This window comes from Pholis gunnellus, assembly GCF_910591455.1.
Source record: "Pholis gunnellus genome assembly, chromosome: 14".
In the NCBI taxonomy this organism is placed as follows: domain Eukaryota; kingdom Metazoa; phylum Chordata; class Actinopteri; order Perciformes; family Pholidae; genus Pholis; species Pholis gunnellus.
In genome coordinates this window covers 6,018,369-6,034,673 of record NC_136541.1, presented here as the reverse complement: position 1 = coordinate 6,034,673, position 16,305 = coordinate 6,018,369, and the positions used below count along the sequence as shown (strand labels likewise).

At 42.3% G+C, this 16,305-nt stretch overlaps 1 protein-coding gene across 1 annotated transcript; it reads left to right on the top strand.

The window, feature by feature from the left end:
* Window positions 1-207: 207 nt before the first annotated feature.
* snap47 (synaptosome associated protein 47) lies at window positions 208-6,289 on the top strand. Its single transcript, XM_079172591.1, has 5 exons — window positions 208-246; window positions 593-1,110; window positions 1,274-1,782; window positions 2,096-2,211; window positions 4,462-6,289. Exons 2-5 carry the CDS (start codon window positions 614-616, stop codon window positions 4,606-4,608), a joined length of 1,269 nt encoding a protein of 422 aa, XP_079028717.1. The 5' UTR covers window positions 208-246; window positions 593-613; the 3' UTR covers window positions 4,609-6,289.
* Window positions 6,290-16,305: the final 10,016 nt, after the last annotated feature.

Below are 16,305 nucleotides of genomic sequence, written 5' to 3'. Positions count from 1 at the left end.
ATTTATTGTCACTACTTCCTATATTGCCGTTTCAATGTATTTAATACGAACACTGTAGGTATTTTTTTTTTTTTGCTAAATCAAAAACCGCCGCCCTAGCTAACGGCAATTACGCCGCAATAGCCTTTTCTCCGACAATAATAATTTTCAAGTCGGACAGTAAATACAGACGTGCTCCTGCGTGACGTCACTTCCGTAATAAACATCAGCGATACCGATGGGTAACGTCATGCTCAGCCCAGCCAGGTAAATGTTGTTTTCGATCAATAGTGGTGTGGGGCGGATATAATTGCATCCGAGAAGAAGTGATACACGCGAAGAGGGTTTATAACGTTGTACTGACGCATGCGTAATGCGGTCGTTTTGGATAGAAAAGGTCGCTCTTCCAAAACTGAAGCTGGCAGTCTGAACGCCTCAGCTGAGCTCATCTGCTGCCTGGATCACTCATTACATTCTGAAGAAAGTATATTTATTGTTAGGACACAGAGATCACTCAGTACAATGTCCTCATTGTGTGTTTAACAGCAACAGTGTGTGAGCTTGTATAGGAGATAATATATTGCCTGATACTGATGCTTATTTGTCCTTCTAGGTGATTCAGTGTATCTCCAAAATGAGTCGGGGCGTTCCTATCCACAGCTGGTCTGGCTCCTATTACATCAACAGTGAGAAGCGGTGGGAAAATGGCATGCTGTCCCTCACCCGGACCATGGTGCACTTCGTCTCTAACCAGAGTAAGGAGAGCCTGGCCAGCTTCCGCCTCTCCAGGATCATGGAGATCAAGATGGAGTCGTCCAGTTTCATCTTCAGCACGCTCACAGTGCTTGAAGAGGGCAACGTGAAGCACTGGTTTGGTTCCCTTAAGCCCAACAGGGTGGTGGTTTATAATGTGTTGGAGCACTTCTGGAGGGAACGCCTTCTGTCGCCCACCTCGGAGGCCCGGGGGGCCGAAGGTCAACCCTCTAAAGGCAGAGAGCTGATCAGCCTGGTGGCAGAGTCCCAGAGAAGACTGGAGGACACCGGCATGGTCCTCAGCCACCAAGGAGAGCAGTTTGACAATGTGATGCAGGGGCTGGAGAAGATTGACTCTGATCTGGGCGTGGCTGACAAGTAATTATCTGAATGTTTTCCTGATTATTTATTAATTTGGAAATCTTGTTCATATTTTATTCTAATGCTGTTGACTGCTATAACTAAGTAGTTCCATTACAAAAACAGGCCCAACATAATAGTGAAGTCATACGGCCATGATTTCTTCCTTTCTCCGTTGCAGACTTCTGTTGGAGCTGGAGTCTCCCGCCTGGTGGCCTTTTGGTAAACTCCCCTGGAAGGCTCACCAGGACGCCAAGGCCGAGGACGCTTCAAGAGCTGCGGCCGCGGCAGCCTCCGCGACCGGCAAAGGGTCCGGTAGAAATAAGGTGATCGCAAGCATCCCGGCTGTAGTGAACAAAGGCGGGAACTCTGACTTAAAACCCGGATGCTTGTTGGTGCTGGTCTCCTCGCTGGAGGTGCGAGACACAAACTGCCAACTCCTTCACCGCTTTGAACGGAATGAGGTCGATGAGATCAGGGTGCACAGTCCGTATGAGATCACGGTCAGACAGCGGTTTATCGGGAAGCCGGATATATGCTACAGGTTCCTGTCTGCCAAGATGCCAGAGGCGATGTCCGTGTTGGAGATGCAGTACAAAAAGAAAGTGGAGCTCACCAGTGAATACTGTGCTTTCAAAGCAACTCCGGTTTCATCTCCATGTGACACAGAGGGGCCAAACTGGAACCAAGGTGAGGCATGGATAATATACATATCAAGCACTCCCTCACTGTTGCCATGTCTCGTATGAAATTGACCACCAAGTGGCAGTAAAGGTCTATGTTTCCACCTCTGTATATTTATAGGTGTGCAGCCACATGTAAAAACATTTCATCCACATGCTTTTTGGACACGGTTACGGGTGTCTCTCCCTGACAGATATTTTGTTTTGATGAGTCACTTCATCCTTATTGCCTCGGTTACTTTGAGTTTACTGTCTGGTTTCCTCATAAACAACATATGCACTCTTTTTCTTTTTTGCACCATCTCCACCCATGGAGTCAGGTTTGCTGCAAAAGTGCCAAGAGACACTGGAGGTCCCAGCCGGAGAGCTGTCCCAGTTGCAGGTGCACGCCCTCCAGCCGTCTGTCAGTCAGGCCGAGGCCCAGGAACTCAAACAGGTGAGACCTGTGTGAATATGTGACTTGCATTTAGATTTGTATAATTATATTTATTATAGTAAACAACCCTATGGTTTTAGTGACACATATTTTGAAAGTTCCATTCCAGCCCACAATTCACCAGAGTGATTTTTTATTTTTCATCCTGTATGATTAAAATGTTATTTAGTGGGGCCACAAACCGAAGTCCATCCTGGTTTTAAGAGAAGGAAAGAAACCTGTTCAGTCATTTGGTCAGACTTTACGACGTCTTTCCATTCAGAGCGTCGCAACGCTGAGAAATGTTACACACATGGTCTGTGGTGGCGAGACCTTCACAGTGACGCAAATCCAGGCCTATGATGAAGGCAATTTTTATTCCAGCTTCTATTCTGAGAATATCATTTCATTAATTGTAAAACCTTTTCAGTAAACTACTTTATCTTTTGTTACATCATGTTTAGATACGCATCACATACAGACAGGCTCTACAACCTGGTGCCGAGATGACATCAAAGCCTACTAGATATGTAAAATAATGTAAACGCTTCCAACACAGAAGTGACAAAACCATCTTATGAATGAGGACATTGACATATTCTCCGATGTACTTTTACGTACCATACATACAACACAACACATAAACAAGGTACGGTACATACAGACTATTGGGGTTGACAAGTGTGAGGCATTTGCTTGCAGCCTTTTATGACCCAGCTTTGTTGCAGTGTTTTCATTGCGGTTTAATTACTTAACAGTCCTATTTCATGATGCATTATTATGTAGACCCACCGCATACATCTTATCTCCAACGAGGCATTTGTTAAGACTTTACACCTAATATTCAGTTACTTATTGTCTTATAATCTTTTTTTCAAACACATTTATCTCAGCGGTGACAGCATTGGGCCAGGTTGGCTCGTCTATTGTGTTCATAAATGGCGTCTTGTCTACAGCTGACAATGGTTCAAACTTCAAAGGCTGCCAATTTGGACTTAATGCTCTGCTTCTGTACACACCCTACTCTTAATGTAATTCATGCCGAGATTAGAATCTACAGAGGGTCACTCAGTTTGATATCCTGCAGTAAGTGCTTTAGCAAACATTCCCCTTTGTCCCGACATTTTATACCAGTGTTATTCTTTGAGGATGGAAATGACTAATTTGCTAACAGCGCAAACTGGTTTACTCACTCGTAGGTTTCATGTGCTGTATTTCTTCTGATAATTCACACGGTCCTGCAATTTCACAGTCCTGCACAAGACGAGCATTTTAGCTCATGTGTTTTTCTGTCCGTCCTAGCCTAAATGTTTAATTTGAGGGCTTTCTACATGACTAAAGCCCTCGAACCCTTGTATAAGCAGCAGCTAAAAATACTCATTTTCTGTGTTTTTCTATGACACACTAAAACTGTAAATATTAACTGCAATGTGTGTTTCAGTCATGTTCTCCCAGCTGACATAGTAAAGTCGCAGACCTGAGTGAGCAAATACAGTTGTACCTCGGTGCGTGTTGACACACTATCTGTTTTCCAAACTGCTGTCTGGAACTGTTTCTGTGCTCAGTTCCAACGTCCGGCCGGTGAAAACTGACATAATGTCGGTGGGTGTGTGAGAGCATGTGTAGCATAGCATAATATTAGTTTAGAAACCATGGCGGTGGGGGTTGGGGGGAGTGTTTATTAGATTTTGCTTGGCACATCACCTTGTATTTAAGTTGTTCCATCAACCATAACATACACAGTTGTTGGACCGTGGAGATGTCGTCGCAGTATTCCTTAAAACCACTGAGCGCTGAAAACAAACAGTATTGTATGATTTCAGTGGTCCCGGGAGATAAGCTAAGATTTCTCTCTGAATATCTTCCCAAGCGTCATATACTGCATAATGTGGAGCAATATCATATCTGCCACGTGAGTAGATGTTATTGCATCCCGGTTTGTGTTAAATTGTAAAGTTCCCTCATCTGCAGACATTCAGCAGCAGGCCGTTGTCTTTCATTCTCACCTGCTCCTCTTTCTCTGTTTCACTAACACACTCACCTTCAAACCGACTGACCCCGTCTTTACACGTCTTCACATGTGGTCCACATGTTCCACCCCGCAACTGCTTTTTCTGTAGGTTTCAGTATTTAATCTTCTTTTATTTGTCTTGCTCCTCAGTTGTCCACGTTCACTGGGGGCTAGTGTGTAATTCAAACAAGGACTGCGTGCGTCTCCACGAGCGTGTACATTGTTTGATCGTGTGTGTGTGTGTGTGTGTGTTTGTGCAGATGCTGATGCAGCTGAAGAACCTTGCCCTGGAGGCAGAGACCGAGCTGGAACGGCAGGATGATGTTCTGGACGACCTGACCAGCTCCACTGACAGAGCCACCATGCACATAGAGAAGCACACCTGCCGCATGAAGAGACTGCTGTAGCTCTGACAGTCCAGCAGACACATGCGGTCAACATGTCCCCCCCCCCTTGAGAACTGCACTGTAAGCTTCCTCATTGCCGTCACAGGATCGGTACAACAGCAGCATGGACCTGCATATCAAAAATACTTCATAGGATTTCTGTTCCTTATAATCACATGGGTTCAAGTATCGTATCAGTGATTTCTGGGAAGTGCAGCAAATTGTACTGAATACTAAAGACGTTTACCAATATCCCTGACATTTGCAGATAATGAAGACTTTGCGCTTAGTGAAAATATAAATGTGTCTATTTTTTATTTCATGCATTTATTTGAAGCAATTCAAACACGTATGACTGTGATAAACGAGCCATCTTTATGAAAGGTAGAGTCTCTGCCCTCTGAATATGCATCCTGAAGCACTTGGCCGCTGTGCTAGCGTTGTTAGCACATTGCATTTGGCTTAGATGCTATTGGCTGCACAACTCATTTTAAAAACACTGTTTTTTTTCAATTCTCTTACTTTTTGGAGTTGCCATATGGAAATAACATACTTGGCTCAGATTCCGTGGCAAGAAAGGTGTGCTTTGAATAAATGAACAATAGGTAAATAATCAAAATGGGTCCCCTGATGGCCCACCCAGCCCTAGGTTCAGTGCCTGGTAGTGGTGCTTATGGCTTGGCTTAGCCTCGTGAATCCCAAAGGCCATGTTCGTGGTGGGAAGCAAGTGATCACATCCTCATCGGCGCACTAGTGACACCGACTGAGTTGTTGAGTCACCGGAGTGGGATTTGGGGGGGGAATGGCTTGAATCCTCATTGCACTCCGTGTGTATCAGAAGAGACACACAGCAGTTTACACTTTCCCCGGGTCCAAAATGGACATTTGAAAACAACTAGCCCATTTATTCTCTCTGCACAAATTAGTTTATAACAAACTGCATGTGGATCCATGGCAAGACTGGAGGATTACCCTGATTTGATTTTCTTGATGTAAGTTGGGTTAACAGATTTCCCAATAACTTGATTTGCAAGTAATAGACTGGCAGATAAAGTGTTCCAGTGGTTTCACAGAAGTATCTGTGTTTCTGATAACGTACTGGCATTCTTTCTTTTAAGAACCGTTACTGTGCTGATGTCCTTCTCAGGTCCTACAGTAGGTGTCACTTGTCCTCTCTGGACACAGTTTCCCTGTGGCTTAATGTTGCATGTCTCAATAATGCTGCCTTGTATTGCATCAAGTGAAAATGTCCCATCATTACCAATATATAGCAGAAGACTGTAAATGTGCAACTAAGTTCTGGGAAAACAGAACAGAAACAGAAAAATATTATACACAAAATGCTCCATATTAAGGTCCACATCTATTGTATATGTCTTGCTAAAGATTGATACTATTCTAACTCTTGACAGACACATGTCATGTAAATCTGTGATTTTATTGGCCCGTTATCACTGTTAACTTAGCTGGAAGTTAAACTTGAAATGTCTGTACCATGTTTTTAAGATAAAGGTTCCACTACTCTATCGACTCTGTATAAGTGCTCTTTGCTAAGCTTATCCCAACACCGGATAAAACTAAACGATTAGCTTTAAATATAAGGGCAAAAGTACACCTGCATTTTTCTCACTGCAAACTAATTAATAGATCAAGCAACACAACTGGCATTGTAAGTATTGGAATGAATTCCTTTTTATGAATCGTCACCATTGAAAGTCTGTAATAGCATAATAATAAAGTACTCTCAGATTATAAGTAAATCATTGTTGGTTTGTTTGATTTCATTTGTTTTATGTTAACAATTGATCAGATTATGTGTATCAGGCCAATATTTTTATGAGTTTGTGTCAGTCGTCGCAAGTTAACCCACATTTATCGCTTGACTACGGTTCCCCTCAGGTCTGGGTTTTAGCGTCTTTGAGCTCATTGTTTTGGTTCACGCAGCGCTTTCGTCTGCATTTTTAGCTGCAGCTGGTTTTAGCAGCAACGCTTTGATGAATCCATGTAATCTACGTACGCTACCTTAACACTTAAAAACGTAGCAGCCGGTGGGCAGCACAGTCCCGTTTGGCAAAATAACTGAGCTAACAACTATAACGTTAAAGGCACACTTATATCAATTACTCACCGCGCGTCTCCGAGAAATCTTGAAGACATTTTTTTCAGGTGACCAACGTTGTACAGTCCTGCTTTGCTCGATTGAGACAGCTAAGCAAAATCAGGCCATTCTTTTCCCTTGCAGACTTAGAGAAAGTCATTCACGCTTTTATCTCTTCCAGACTTGACTACTGCAATGCTCTTTATTGTGGTATCAGCAGGCGAAACATTCAAAGACTGCAATTAATACAGAACGCTGCTGCCAGACCTTTAACTTGTACAAAGAGAAGTGACCACCTCACACCAATCCTTGCTGCTCTTCACTGCTTACTTGTGTGTTTTAGAGTTGATTTTAAGATTTTAAGTTTTTTTAAGCCTTTCTATATCTGCGTTCTGCTGATTCCCTATGAGCCTGACCGCTGCAGGCAGGGCCTTATTAACAGTTCCAAAATTACGACTGGTCAATAAAGGTGACCGGACCTTTGCTAACTGTGGAACTCCATTCTTGAAGATCTAATGCAGGCCAATTCAATATCATTTTATAAATCTCCTTTTGTTATGTTGCAACCTTATGCTAAAATCGTTTAAATTCATTTTTCCCCTCATCAATCTACAATCAATACAACATGATGTCAAAGCAAAAACAGGGTTTTCCAATTCATCAGAAAGCAAAAACAGAAATATTAAATTGACACAAGTGTTCAAACCCTTTGCTGTGACGCTTGACATTTAGCTCAGGTGCCTCCCATTTATCCTGATCACCTTTGAGACGTTTCTACACCTTGATTGGAGTCCACCTGTGGTAACTTCAATTGACGGGAGGTGATTTGGAAAGGCACACACCTGTCTTTATAAGGTCTCACAGAGGATGAATCATATCGGACCAAAAACTAAGCCATGAGGTCCAAGGACCTGGCTGCTGAGCTCAGAGACAGGACTGTGTCGTGGCACAGATCTGGGAAAGGCTGAAAAATATTCTGTTACATTTAAAGTTCCCGAAATCACAGTGGCCTCCATAATTCTTAAATCAAAGACGTTCGAAACAATCAGCACTCAAGCCGGCTGACTGGCCAAACTGAGCAATAACGGGACACGGGCCTTGATAAGAGCTCCAGAAATCCCTCCAGAGAGTTTTCAGAAGGAAGCCTCTACTCAGTGAAAGACACATGAAAGCCTTCTTGGAGTTCGTAAGAAAGCGCTCTCAGGATTGGGACTAGTCAAAGTTGAAGGAAAGTTAAACGGAGCGAAGTTCAGAGATATCCTTAAGGAAAACCTCAGACTGAGTTGAAGGTTCACCTTCCAACAGGACAATGCAAAGCACACAGCCAAAGTGACTCTGTGAATGTCCTTCAGTGGCCCAGCCACAGCCTGTATTTGAACCCAATCACACATCTCTGAAGAGAGATCCAACCTGACAGAGCTTGAAATGATCTGCAGAACATCCCCACATCCATGTGTGCAAAGCTTGTTGTGTCAGACCCCAGAGGACTTAAGGCTGTAATCGCTGCCAAAGGTGCTTCAACAAGTACCAAGTTAAGGATCTAAATTGTGAATGTATGTAATGCTATTTTTCTTATTAATACATTCTAAAATCCTGTTTTTGCTTTGTCATTATGGGATATTGTGCAGATGATGAGGGGAAATAATTCAACCTATTTTAGCATAAGGCTACAACATAAAATGTGAAAAGGGAAGAGGTCTGAATGGATCGTGAGAAGCATGTGGATCAAACTAGCTGAGCATTTAGATCTTGCAAACAAGGTAATATAAGTTGTATCACCTTTATAACACCAGTTTGAGATTTGAGAGTGCCTTGGAAATATTTTTAAGGGCGCGCTGAAGGTTTTTGTTTCAACCAATTGATTGAAATCAGCAGAACACTTGAGTATAGAACCCTGGCACAAAACGACCATTAAAGCCAAAGAATCAACATCATTTATAAACTGAAAAGCAAATTAGGTTTAGTTTTGTTGGAAGAAATGAGTCTTCTGAATTCCAGGCTTTATTCTTTCACAAAAAAATAAACAGGCAACGCCCCTCATAGTCGCTCCCATGTGACAGATTGTAACAGAGAATATCAAAACATACAAACTAGAAACGGATGTTAATTACTGTTTCAGCCACTTTTTATACACTCTACTACTATTATAACATCCTGTTGGCACCAAGATTGTTGGCATCAGCTGACCACCCCTGCTGGAGCGCTTTCTGCTAAGGGGGGGGGGGTACTACTTCATGTCAACAGTGGACCAGATTTGATTTGGCAAGTGGTTGAGCACTCAATTATGAATCAGAAAGACGCCTTACACAAAGGGGTTTGAAAGAAGACCGACAGCCTCACTCAACAGTCTGGTCCCAGTTAGCATGAACTTATCACTTCTATTAAACAAAGCCGGCCGTGAAAGATGTGAGACTGAAAGCTCAAGCACATGGTTGCACTAAAGGGATGCCTAGTTATGACATTATGAGAAGTTCTTCCAGCACGGTGGAAAATGTTTTCAACGAGGACTGTTTATTTTTGTCGATTTGAGTGATAAACAGTGAGATTCTGGAAGTCCCAAACTCCAGAAGCACACCACATGGTTACGTGAATTCCAACCCTTAAATAAGGTTAAGGAAATAGAGCACTTTCTGGCGTGGTTTTGAAGCAGCCTTGCAATACGAGGAAGTGGTGGCGGTCGTGTCTGACCACAGATACATGAGATCCGGCTTTGCCTTCCTAACGGATGGTATGGAGACACAAGGGATTTTGCTGGCCTTGACTTCCAAGACTGTTTACTCGATAGTTCTGCGGCGAGAGCATTCACTCGAGGAGCATGTCTCCATTGATGGCCAATCAATCAACTCTTGCTGGCGAAAAATGCAGCCAGAGTTTGTGGGCGACGAGGGCACATGTGGGTTCCACTGCTCCAAAATATGGAGCCGTGTGACGGCAATAGTGAAGTCGTCATTTACAGGAATATGTTTTTCAATATCTCTTTGCAACGTATTTGTAAAATGAAAGCCCTTCACTTCAGCTGTTTCTTGTTTTATGTGGCAATGTTGAAATAAATAAGTAATAGTGAGCTTTCAATTAGATCGGGTGTTTTAGCAATTTATCATGGATTACACTTATAAATTCACGAGTGATCGTTGATGTTGAGCAGACCTGCAATATGTTAACAAGATATTAGAGAAATTCCAAGTCCAGTGTGCTATCAGACTACGTCTCAGTCTGGAAGCCTGATTTTTGACTCTCGTCCTGGCTGGCCTCTCACTACTGCAGGTGTTGCTGGGTTTCCTTTTGCTTGAGGGAGTTTCTGGTTTCAGGAAATAAGGCCTGTTGGTTAATGTTAGAACTGGAAGAAAATGTTCCTGGAAGGAAGGTGTCCAACCAGGGGGTGTACATGTAGTCTGCAACAGAAAGTGATATGACGCTCAACATCGTCTTCTTGTTCAGCGTGATCACTTTTTCTCTTCTGTTTTGGTCAGAGACAGATATCCCCCTATGGATGTACATTTGACTTTATTTCTCATGAATATACATTCTTTGCGCATACATTGTTTGGATTCGGATCTTTCTTTGGTTTAGTCAAACCACAAATGTGCTATGCATGGCTGATGATATGGTACTTTCCCAGATGCTGAGCTGCACGATGATATCATGTACTCTTGCACTTATTGTTATGTTTTCCTTGGTCTTTGAGGCGCACTTCGATTTTCTGGCTTTTGTTTCACAAACTTTTCTCATTCCTGTGCGACAGAGTTAACAGCTAGGCAGCCAAAACAAACTCGACTGTGGTTTTATACAGTAGTATCAGTCTCAAATCAACTCCAGGTGAAATCCCACACTTCAACCTACCTGAACTTTGCTGAAGTACTTTACCGTTCCAGCCTAAACACACTGTATTGCTTGCTACTTTGCTCAGTGTCACTACTTTAAGTGGTATGTGAACGGCACGGTTCAGCAGAAATACGTATTCCAACCATACTAACATTGTACTGTTGGTAACAACTTAATGAACCCCCATCACTCCACCCACCAACACACAGCGGTAACTTGTCAAACTTAACTATTCTGTTAGTCATGAGGGGATAAAATATGACATAAATATTATTCTAATATAATTATTATTGGGTTCAGTAGAGGGCAGCAGTGAGTTGCTGATGGTGAGTTTCAATTCATCAACTACAAAAATGTAGAGAGTTATGACTTTTGCACTTTGTGTGAGGACAGTATTATGGTAGGGTTAGGTATGAAACAGGGGTTTTCAAACTTACAAACGTCTCTATGTATATGCATACATTTCTTTATTCCCTCCAATTCATTGCATTCAGGGTCATATTTTTTATTTTTTATTTATTTTTTAAGTTGTTCAAATGAATGGCTGCTCTGCATTTTAATCTTTGCATATGCACAGTAACAGTAACCAACAACAGACATTTCTTTGCAGGTCTTGTTTATTTTCTTATTTCTCTTTTTAAAAAATGCATCCCACCTCTCTGCATAAGGTGAATAAAAAGACAACAGTCCAGAGTTGCATCTCTGGCACGTGTGAGGAGTCCTATTTTGTAATGACTGGATTATGTATTCATTAAAACTTCATCTATACAGCTCCCCAAACAGGTTGTCAGGCAATGAGCCAGCTCACGCTGCATCAGTACTTTTACAAGCGGGCCCCCCAGAAACCTTCAGTGAGTCTGTTTTTAGTGGCTCTTACTGCAAATGGAAACACTTAGCTCCCACAATAAATTACCCACCCGACTGATGCCGCACTGCATAGACCCCCAGCTATTCGCAGACAGACTTCATATTTTTACATTAAATCCTCTTGGAATCTGCTATTTTGCAGGGACTCTTGGGTCATATGAGCTGGCATGAGGACAGGAACAAAATGTATCATGCAAAGGTTGTTGCACTAGCGTTCAGCCTGCAGTTGCCGGCGATTTGATTAAAGTTAAGGATGTGTCCCCCCCTCACCTCCGTGGGGTTGACACTGGGGTCATTTCAGGATAAAAATAGACTTTCTTGGTTACTTATTTTCCCTTGAAAGTAAATAGCCATTAGTGCAACAGGCCAGTGATCTCAAGGGCAACACTGGTCTTCAGTCTAAACTATTGTTTATACTGAAGCTGGATGATTAAAAGAGACAACGGGGGTATAGCAGGCCCTGCTGTGAAATGGAGCATCCCCAGCAAAAAAACAGTAATGACGGTGCTCCTGTGAACACAGTCCAGTGGGGTCAAGTTCAGGCACTGTAAAAACACACTTAAAAGCACTTGACTTTAATTTCTGCATTGAATGTCGAGGTGTGTTAGGAAATAAGAGCAGCGTCTAGCACCCTTGCTTAGACTGCCTGTGAAATAATCCTAATTATCATTCCAGTAAACTAATGTGTTTGACCACCTAGTGATGTAATTGCAGCTGACCAAATAGATTGTTGCTGAAATATTGCCCCGCTGTTATAGCTACGTTGTGACAGCGTTGTGTGTTCACCGAGGGCCGGCGCAACCATAACAAACACAGCTGAATCTGGGGTTTACATTTCAGCAGGATGACGGCGCACGCAGCGTCTGGGTGGAACTTGGGAAAAGGAGCCTGGGCCAGCAGCCTCGTCTGGCTCCCTGCCAGCATGGTACGAACAGCCTTGACAGTGTGACCCGCGAAATCAGCGTCCAGATGCACCAGTTTATGGATGCAAATGTATGAATGGACAGCCATGGGTATATCACACGGCAGAGAGCATGTTTGACAGAGTAGGTAAAGCCATGCCAGGATAGATTGCCTTTAATGAGGGTGTGGACCGTTGGAATTATTGTGACATGCTCTTTGAAGAACTTCCAAAAGGAAGCCGCCAGCCTAATACCATGGGCTGTGACTTTTGAAGTCAATACAACCTCAACAGAAAAAGTAATTGTAACCATCTTTGGTCTAAGAGTGGGTTTAATTTACAAATTATAGATAAGAAAAGTCCTGTAATGCTCTTTGTCCAGCAATTCATACGTAGCCTCTCTTCTTCAGCGCAACTAAAAACCAATGCGCCCTCAAATCTTTGTCTGTTTTTACTTGACTGTCTGTTGAAAGATTTCTGCCACTTAAATTCTTTCACTTCATTGCCGACTTTGGCGATAAACATTTAAAAACAAAAGGAAAAATTATCCCAAAGGCATGCCCATAAACTCATGCTCTCCACTCGTCGCTATATCACTTTCTCTTTTTGTGGGTTTATTTCCATAACTGCAAGGAATTTTTGGACAACACCTATTTTGTGGAAACTCTCTCCGCAATCCCAAATGGTTTGTCCACGTAACCTCAGGGGAGCAGCCAGCAACTATGTAATTGGAGAAGATTGAGTACACACAGAGAGACCATAGCCTGGTGAGCGATTGAGAAGCTGAAACAAAGATTACCAGATGTTTACCCAGCCCTGCCATATGTGAGGTGCTTACTGAACTTGTGTGCAAAGTGTGTGAGTGGCAGACAGAAGGAGTGTGAACCTTTGACCCAGTGTCCATTACAGGTACAGAAAAAAACAGTAATGCCAATTGACCATGAAGCCAGTGCAAAACAATGACGTGTTACCCTGTTTGATTTGCCTCTAAAAGGAAATCGTGTTCCTCAGGATATCACTCAGGAATCCCCTTTTACTGATGGAAACCATGGAGCCGTCAAAACAGGGCTCAGTAATTCTGCTGCCTGGTTCCAATTAAAGCTTTGAATATCAAAGACAATCACTCCCATTTTGATGTGCATTTTTTATATGTTCCCAGTTTATTTTGATGGAAAATTTGTGGGTGGAGCACTAGCTAATTGGTATGGAAAACTTGCACCTGTGGTAGACCAATGTTTTGAGAGTCAGAAACATTGAATATTTGCGTTTTTTTTTTTTCTTGTGAGAAGGAGCCCGACTTTATCCACAAAACAATTCCAGACTGGATCTGATGTGTAAGATTATCGGAACAATACAGTCACACAGTGGTTGCAATTCTTTCCAGTGTTGCACTCCATAGCGCAATCAATCAATCATAGAGCAATGAGGTCAGCCACTCATCATGACCATTTACAAACCATTCAACTATTCGCTTACCGGGAAATCATGGCAAAAACAAGCATAAAGAAACGTTGGTACCCAACTCTTATATTCCAGACACTTCCGATCTTAGTAAATGTAAAAGATCATATTGATGTTATTACACTGGTAGTTAATGGTGATGCCATGTACATGATTAAACCATTCCCTGTCAGAATTGAGTATTAACATATATTATGTCATTGTTTTTTGCAGCACACTTCAACTTTTTTGACACATCCTGTATTATGTCATAGCGTTAATGGAGTGAAGGCTGTGTGATTTGCACTGCTACACTCACATGATATACTTGACTTAATGCAGCTTCCCTTCACCATTAGGTGGACTATTTGCTGCTGCTGCTGCTGGTCCAATTGTGTCCCTTCAGGATGGCTTTGTGGAGGAAATCATCATGTTTGCACTATGTTTCCTGCTGCTGCTGCTGCTGCCAGCCTTTGGAGACTCTGTTCATCGAACATTTCCCAGAATAAATGTCAGTTGACCTTAAGCTTGAAGCCGTCACAGCTTTGGATCTTGACAATCTTGTCCAGCTCTGCTCAAATGATGAGAATCACTGCAGTATTTTCAGTTTTTTCAGATGTGCCTTTTGAGTCGATGTCTTTGTTCTTTTTTGTCGAGTTTCTTGTTGGCGATATGGAAAGGAGAAATGATATTATTGTCACTATTTCTTTCTCTGCAAAGCTGAAGCTGCTTTATGTTTGCAGGGAGTGACAAGATCAAACTATGTACACATGCTGTTTGTACGTAATGACTGTATTGTGACTGTAATTACATTTGATAAGCATTATTTCCACATGGCTGCACATGGCTGCACGTGAATTGCAGGTTGTAGTGTTGGGGCTATACGTTTCTGCATGTGTGTGTGTGTACGAGTTTATGTATGTGTGGGGTGGATATATCAAGACATTCCTTCCATTCTGGTGAGAGAGAGGTGGACTCACCGTGTCTATATATATGACAAAGTGCGTCACTCCCCGCTCTCCTCTCCTCTGTGGTTTTCAAGACTCCAGGGAGATCCATAAGTTACCGTGGTGTTCTGTCATTAGTGGTGAGCTTCAATCTCCAAATTAGAGGGGTAGATCATTAAATATTGCTCACATTTGCAAACAGGAACACATATGATGAGAGTGTCGCTTTTAATAAAACAGCTGGCTGACACATAGTTAACGTGGTGTACTAGCTGCTAAGTGACTTATGGTCACTCTGATATGAGCATATTACTTTTGCAATGCAACTGCATTATTGTAAAGGACAGCCAGCAAACACAATGCCTGCTTACTGCATCACTATCTATGTCAATAAAGGTATCTAGTCAACTCTTTGATGATACACATCTGTTCAAAGTGTACATCTGGGTGTGAACTTACATTATGTCAAGGTGGTTTCAATGTAAGTCAATTGTATTAAGTTTGACCACTCAACACATTGAACGGTATAATAGTATATAATAATATATTCGTATATAATCCTAGTATGATCATAATTATGCCAAAAAAAAGTTACAATCTGTTTTAAAGTCCAGTTTGTTCACATCACATAGCAGAAGATGAACTGCATTTCATGTTCAGTGCTTTATTCATTCTTGAGTGAAACAGCAGAGTTTTGGTGGGTCACTAACTTAGCTAACACCCATTGTTGTCAAGTTCCTTAACTTGATTCATAGCGGTCTAACATTTCGAGATGTATTCGAGCTAGGATTTATTAGTTCGGTGCTCGCAATTTGTTTTCCGGAGACATATGACGGACCTCTGAGAGCTGCATGACGGAAAAGTACATTTTGTGTTTGTTAGGTCAGTTAAGTGAAGCCGCTATGGCCATCGGGGTCTACAATCCTCGGAGCACGGACACACATTACTCAATGACGACATGAGAACATCACAGCGAGCTGATACCAAAACCAACCACCTAATCGTAATTACATCATGTGTCCCCGACGAGCGGGCCAACATAGACGTCACAGTTTTGCGTAAGCAGTAAATTGGACCTGACGATCCTCAAGAAAACGACTTACTTGCACGACATCTGAACCGTTTTGGACGGCTTTGTGATAATATTTCTCTTCATGGCTATAGACCCCTATTAACCCCTGTTGGCCGATTGTTTTAGTTTCATATGCCCACTGCGCAGGGCTATTACCATTGTTCTTTCCAGGTGTCAAATAAAGTTATTCAATCTCTCTATTTTGCAACGTCATATTCTGTGATTTTGTTGTGATTTTTATGTGTGCACATCTGCTCTTGACGCATTCTCCTTGAGGTCTTTGGGGAGGTTATAACCGACATCGATTATGTGAATTCATGGGACAAATTCTGCCTTTTTACAGTCCATTAAAAAGGTTTTGAGAACCAGAGAAGCAGTAAATGACTGTTCAACTATGACACCATGTCTGGTTTTATTATTACGCTAATATGTCAGTTCACACATCACTCCCTCATAACAAGTGTCATTGTCTTGCACATCATTATCAAGTAAATGCTGCGCATCAGATTGACTTTTTGAATAGATGTTCCTGCTTGAATCAGAGCCAACGTCTCTTTCCTTCTCAGCGATC

Excerpts from the sequence above, each read along its gene's own strand:
- snap47 (XM_079172591.1), top strand. The coding sequence starts at position 614 with ATGAGTCGGGGCGTTCCTATCCACAGCTGGTCTGGCTCCTATTACATC. Across the intron at positions 1,111-1,273 it reads GATCTGGGCGTGGCTGACAA|ACTTCTGTTGGAGCTGGAGT; the intron begins GTAATTATCTGA and ends TCTCCGTTGCAG. Across the intron at positions 2,212-4,461 it reads AGGCCCAGGAACTCAAACAG|ATGCTGATGCAGCTGAAGAA; the intron begins GTGAGACCTGTG and ends GTGTTTGTGCAG.